Source organism: Pteropus vampyrus, unplaced genomic scaffold (genome assembly GCF_000151845.1).
Source record: "Pteropus vampyrus isolate Shadow unplaced genomic scaffold, Pvam_2.0 Scaffold50, whole genome shotgun sequence".
Lineage (NCBI taxonomy): Eukaryota > Metazoa > Chordata > Mammalia > Chiroptera > Pteropodidae > Pteropus > Pteropus vampyrus.
This window is the reverse complement of record NW_011888831.1, coordinates 5,626,284-5,632,829: the sequence shown is the minus strand read 5'-3', so window position 1 is coordinate 5,632,829 and position 6,546 is coordinate 5,626,284. Positions and strand designations below refer to the sequence as shown.

The 6,546-nt window shown below is 36.3% G+C and overlaps 1 protein-coding gene across 2 annotated transcripts in view; it reads left to right on the top strand.

Annotated features, from left to right (window-relative positions):
• Positions 1-1,043: 1,043 nt before the first annotated feature.
• GOSR1 (golgi SNAP receptor complex member 1) overlaps positions 1,044-6,546 on the top strand; it is a 55,308-nt gene continuing 49,805 nt past the window's right edge. The window contains exons 1-2 of one of the 2 annotated variants that reach the window (XM_011359905.2): positions 1,044-1,153; positions 3,447-3,567. In XM_011359905.2, coding sequence (XP_011358207.1) covers positions 1,123-1,153; positions 3,447-3,567 — 152 coding nt within the window. In that variant the 5' untranslated portion in view covers positions 1,044-1,122. The remainder of the gene's footprint in view (positions 1,154-3,446; positions 3,568-6,546) is intronic. The other variant, XM_011359906.2, reaches the window with a different exon arrangement.

Sequence of the window (6,546 nt, the reverse complement as noted above, 5' to 3'; positions counted from 1 at the left end):
TGCCACATTTTCAAGCGCTGAAAAAAAAATAATTGTCAACCCCAGATTTTATTGGCAACAATATCTTTCAGGAATGAAGGAGAAATTGAGACCTTCTCAGATAAAGAAAAACTAATAGAATCTGTCTGTAGCTGGCCTACCCTTTAAAAAATGGCTAAAGGAATTTCTCGAAACAAAGAAAATGATAAAAGAAGACATCTTGGAATATCAGGAAGGAATGAAGAAAAATGGAAAGAGTAAAATACGGGTAAACACAGTACGCTTTCCTTCTTTTGAATTCTATAAATTGTTTGACAGTTTAAGCAAAAATTATAACATTATCTGATATGATTCTCAATGAATGTAGAGGAAATATTAAAGACAATTATAAATGGGAGTGGGAAAAGGAACAGGTGTGATTTAAGAATTTTTACAGGAGATAAGGTTTCTACATTTCACTTGAACTGGTAAAATGTGGACACAAGTAGACTGTGATGATTTATGTATCTAGAAAGAGTGAGTTAGGACAGAGAATTTTAACAAGTTGATAGGACAGGGTGAGGCACATGGAAACAGTTAGTACACATTTTCTAGATTTGGTGGCTGGACTGAAAAGAGGGCTGGGACTGTAACTACTGCAGATAGAGGAACAGGTGGCCAGCGAAGAAGAAGAGCAAATAAACAGTCAGAGATCGTGGGATAACGGAGCACTGACACAGGTGGGAGGAGGATTGGTCTTGGGAAGAAAGAACCTCTGGCTCTGAGAAAGAAAAGAGGCTGGCTGAAGATACACATTTAGAAAAGGTGAGGGAAACAGGGAGTTGTGTCTAAGGATGATTTTTCTCAACCAGGTAGGCCCCTGTTGAGAAAAGAATAAGCCGAACTTAGAGCGATGATGCAAGTTTGGGTCGCGAAGAACCGATAGGACAACCAGAAAGACAGGAAGTGTCAGGAGCTAAACCTGTAATTTTCAGTTTTGCCGCTCAAAATGTGTAAGAAGATGAACTGACCGCCAGGTGGCGGTGTCTGTGGAAGCTCACGTATCCCATCGGCCCGGGCGCCAGGGCGGAAGAAGGAGGGAAGTTGACTCTCTGGCTCGCGCCAACTCTACTCTCCAATCCCGACTGACGTTGGACAACAAAGATGGCGGCAGGAACCAGCAATTACTGGGAAGGTGAGGGCGAGGCCTCCGTGTGGGTTTCGCTTAGGGGCGGAGGGGCTGAATGAGAACGGATCGTGGGCAAGGCAGCAGAGAAAAGAGCGGGGCCTCCGGAGCGGCCGTGCTGAGGGGCCGGGCTTGTCTAGTGGGAGCCGCGAGGCCTAGGGACCTAAGAGACCGAACGGTCTGGGCCAGGAGGCTGACCTGAATAGCAGCGGGACCTAGGGCACCAGTTGGACGGAAAGGGCTGAGCAGGGATGTAGAGAAAGACAGGCCTAAGTCTCCGCAGAACAGGGTTGAGGAGGGTAGCGGAACTCGGACGACGAGTCTTGGGATATGAACTCTGAGAGCGCAGGAGACCGGAGGAGTCAGCGCCTTAGACAGTCGAGTAGGAAAAGAGAAAGGAAGAACTTGTCGATCTGGTTGGTTCATCGAGGGAAGGTATATGAGCGGAATGTCTCCTACTGGATTCCCTTGGTTGCTTCAGCCTGGGACTTCGAGGATTGGGTGTCGTGTCGCATTTGAAGGCAGAGGACATAACTTTACTCTCTGCTCTGGAGATCGGTTTTGTTAAAAAGAGAAAGTTGAGAGAACCAGTGTGAATTGTAATTATTGCATTTGCTATACCTTTTATACCCCAAAAAAAAAAAAATTTTTCCGATTTGACAAGTACATTTATTTAATTCCGAAAATATGATCGGATAAAGTGGGCTCATGTAAAACTCATCCATGGACCATGATAGTAAGCAAAGATTAAACAAGGCTCACCTTTTTCTTTCAAGTGTCTCTTTGCTTTACTGCAACATACAAACTGTGCTCTCCGAATCTTTTTTCCCTTTTAATCTATTTCCTATTGCTACCCACTGAAACCTCTGGAAACCTCTACAAAAAACAGTATTGCCACTATCAGCCACTGGGTCTAAGATACTTATTCTAGGTTCATCCATTTATGCCTGTCATAACTTTCAAAATGCTTTTACTTGATGTTTTCTACTGGGGAAGACAGTAGCTTGTTACAGAGAAGTGTGCTTATAGTTTAAAACATGTATTAAAAATGACTGCTTGAAATGTGTGTACTAGCTAGAAAATATTTTTAAGTTATGTAGAAGTGGCTGTTGTTATCTTTAATGCTAGGAATTAGGCTACCGTTTTTTGAAGCACCATGCTGTAATAATTATAGCAGCTTATTATTGACAACCTACTCTTGTGTCATATACTTTAAAGACATGATTACTAATGCATAGAAAAGCCCTGAAGGTAGGGGTTTAAAAATAAAAAAGCTGAGGTTCATAGGTTAAGTAGATTGTCAATAAATTTCAGAGTCAGTTCTCAGACTCTCAGAACTTTAGGGTGAGCTGAGATTCTAAAGATTTGGTCTCTGTGAAAATATATTCCATTGTATTATGGTGCTTCCAACTTCTGGTTACTGGTAAGTATATTGAAATAATATTTGTGTTCCTTATTTCTGAAAGATGAGATCCTTATTTTCTTTTTATATTTCAGCCCTTTCGTTTTGACCCCCCACTTCTCCATGATAAGAGTACTCACATCTAGATGTAGAATTTTGAACTGTGGCTCCTCTCAATCAACCACTTAGATACCAAACTGCTATACCAATTTCTCTGCTTGCTTGCTTGTTCCTGTTCTTTCAAAACTTATACTCTTATTTTTGTCATACTTATATTTGATCTTACTAGTAGCACATTGTTCATTTTAATTTCAGCCTCTCCAAATTTCTTTCAGTGAGCTTTAAAAGAAAATGTTTTTATTTTGGTCGGTTGTTTTTTTTATGCTCAATCACTAAGTCATTCTACTATTAAGAATTTCATAAGCCTAATAAAGCTTTGGAACGTAAAGAGATAGGAAAATCTTTGTCAAAAACAGTAATAGTTTCTTTTTTATAAAGTTAGCTGGTAAATTGATACAAAGCTGATTGTAAACCATAGTCAGTTTCTTTGTGATTTGTATTTTCTGTTTTCCCCTGAATTATAAAAATTATTATTCCTATAGAAATAATTTCAGGGATGTTAGAACAACATTTGTTGTCTAACTATGTTTGGAATAAAGCTGAAAATTTGCATCTGCCACTGTTTCTCCCCTTTTTGCCCCATCTGAAGTTTAAATAAGTGACAGTTTGCTTTCCTGGGTATGTCTTTGGTTTATTCCTTTTAACACTTTTCTTTATTGGAGAATCTAGATCAGTATATGATCGTTTTCATAGTTTGTTTTCTTCAGAATAGTTTTGGGAGTTTTATATCTACCAATGGACTTTTTGTGTCTAATTATTTGCTTTTATAATTTTTTAAAGATCTCAGGAAACAGGCTCGACAGCTCGAAAATGAACTTGACCTGAAACTAGTTTCCTTCAGTAAACTGTGTACAAGTTACAGTCACAGCAGTGCCCGGGATGGAAGACGCGACAGGTATAGGTACTACCAGATTCTGTCTCTTATGCCTTAAATTATTTTTATAGCATTACAAATTAAACTAAAATATATAACTGTAATTTGTTCTATTGCCAAATTTTTTATTTTATTTTTACTCTTTTTTTTATAGTGATTTATAAAAATTCTTTATTCTTGAGACTATTTTTTTTTGGTATCCCTAGGCAAAGATTATGACAGTGTCAGGAGGAAAATGCTAAGGCTTAAAAATGAGTTTGTGCCAGAAATAAGTTCCTAGCTCAGTCAGTGAAAGAAAATGTGGTTGATTTGCCCACATTGTATTTCTTTTATCTTCTGATTGCCAAATGGATCTGAGGAGCTATCCAAATGCAAAGTATTCTTACTGCTATTCCGGCATTTTAGAATGCATCTAATGCAGTGTATCCTCACTATTAATCATCCAAGCTATTTTAATTTTGGTTCTTTTTTGAGAAATCTAGTATACTACTATATTGAACACATAGGAAATATATTATTAATTTTTAAAAATTGTTGTAACAGATTAATAACATTATATAAGTTTCAGGTATACACATTGTAATTTTATTTCTGTATGCACTCTAGTGTGCTCACTACCAAAAGTCTAATTTCCATCTGTCACCATACGTTTGACCCCCTTTACCCATGTTTGCCCTCCCCCTATCACCTTCTCCTCTGGTAACCACCCATCTGTTATCTGTATCTATTAGTTTATGTTTATTTTGTTTTGTTTTGTTTTGTGTTAATTCTTTTATTTTTTATTTTTTTATTCCACCTGTGAGTGAAATCATATGGTTTTTGTTCTTTTATGTCTGACTTATTTCACTTAGCATAATACCCTCAAGGTCCATCCATGTTGTTGCAAAGGGCGATATTTCATCTTTTTTTATGGCTGAGTAGTATTCCAGTATATATATTGCTGGATTGTATGGTAATTCTGTTTCAATCTTTGAATCTTATGCTCACTTTAGGCTATCTACTTGTTTCAAAATATATTAGGAAATATTTAAGACATTTAGAAAGGTATAAAGAATAATATAATGGATCCCTATGTGCCTATCTCCCAGTTTAAGAAATAATCATTACCAATTCAGTCAGAGCCCCTGATGGCATCCATTTTTTTCCTCCCCATAATCTTTATGTATTTTTACTGTACTGTTTATGATCTTAATTCATAGTATCCTACTGTAGTTATTTTGCAACTTGCTTTTTGTTTAAGGTTATCTTTGAAATTAAACTATGGATGCATTTAAATCTGGTATATTCGTTTGCTACGTGTAGAATTACAATGTATGATTATGTCACAGTGTATTCTGTAGATGGACATTGTTTCCAATTTTTGCTAATTAATAATAATTTGAATACCTGACAGTGTCAGGTACTGTTCTAAGAGCTTTATATAAAGACCGCTTTTATTTATAAAAATGTTTTTATATATCTAGCAGTGAAACTGATGGGTAGCAGAGTTATTAGTTGTGATCCTCTCTTTATTGTACATACTTTTTTTAAGGATTAGTGGTGAGTAGGATATTTTTCAGCTAATAATAGCAAAAACTGAGCTTGGATTTGAACCCAGGTCGTTCTGTCTCCACATCCCATGCTCTAAAACTTTCTTTGCACATTCTAACAAAAAGACTCATATACACTGTAGCCAAAGTGTTACTTCTTTTTAATAGGTCATATTATTAAAGAATGAAAGCTAGCAGGGCCAGCATATTGACTCTGGCTTCTAAAAGTAAGCTCTTGGCGTGTCACGTAGCTTTAATTGCAGTGCATTGCTTTGGGCCTGGCTTTAGCAAGTTAAGAGAATAAAGAATGTTCTTTTCTATGAGTAAACTTATCACTAGAAAGCATATTTCCTGAATTTAAGTCCCCTCTTTGGCTATGCCAATGATTATACAATTTTAAAACTTTAGATAGTTAAAGATAAAATTACATGATGCTTTTTCTGTGTTCTCCTTACTTCATGAACTGAATGCTTTCATGGCTCCTTTAAAGGAAAAATTACCTTGAAGACATTTCTTAAATTCTACAACAAATTAAGGCTGACTTTGTGGAATTACCTCAGCCTAATTATCCCATTCAATAGGAAACCTAAGGCCATGAGGATCAAGATCCAATGTGCATTCTAACGTGTTTTGTTTGTTGCTCAGGTTGAAAACATGTCATAATGAATGAACTCAGTGATGACCAGAATTTTCCTTCCAGGATTAATTTTTTTTACCTTCTGTTTGAGAACTTAATGGTGAATCATCACATACCTATAAAATGAATTATTTAATTGACTTTTAATGTTGTAGAGAATGAATTTTTGACCATTTCCCTAGATTCACATACTCTTCTGAGACTGGCGAATGTAGAGATTGCCCCCTTATTCATTCAACAAATATTCAGTGAGCATCTACCATGTGCCAAGCTGTATTCTAGTAGCTAGGCATATATCTGTGAGTGAAACACAGACATTTTCCTGCCTTATGTAGTTTACATTCATTGGCCAATTATTCTTTTTCATATATCTGGCAGGGAAGGATCTGTGTTAGTAGTATATAGAGCATTTTTGCCTGCGCACATTTAAGAGATGACCACAGAACCTTGGATTGGCTCTGAGACATAATAAAGAATTAGATATTTTTATATTTTTTAAGGCAAATAGATTGAAATATTTCAAGAAGAAATAAAAATTTGGACCTAGTTAAACATCTTTAAAAATAGTTAAAAATCCTTATCAGCTACTTTTTGTCTATTTTTCTATTTGTTAGTATTCCTGTGGAAGTGTATATGGAGAAAGGAAATAGTAGTAGCTAAAATACTATTTTGCTGTTAAACTGATGATTTAATCTGTTTTCATTTGCCATACCCATTCATTGTCACAGGGCAGGACAAAGTCGTCAGTAAGATTGGTGAGCATAGTCATTGCCTGGGTATTTATCTGTGTTCAGTATAACTAAGATCTGTATTGAGCTGCTCGTGTAATAATACATACCA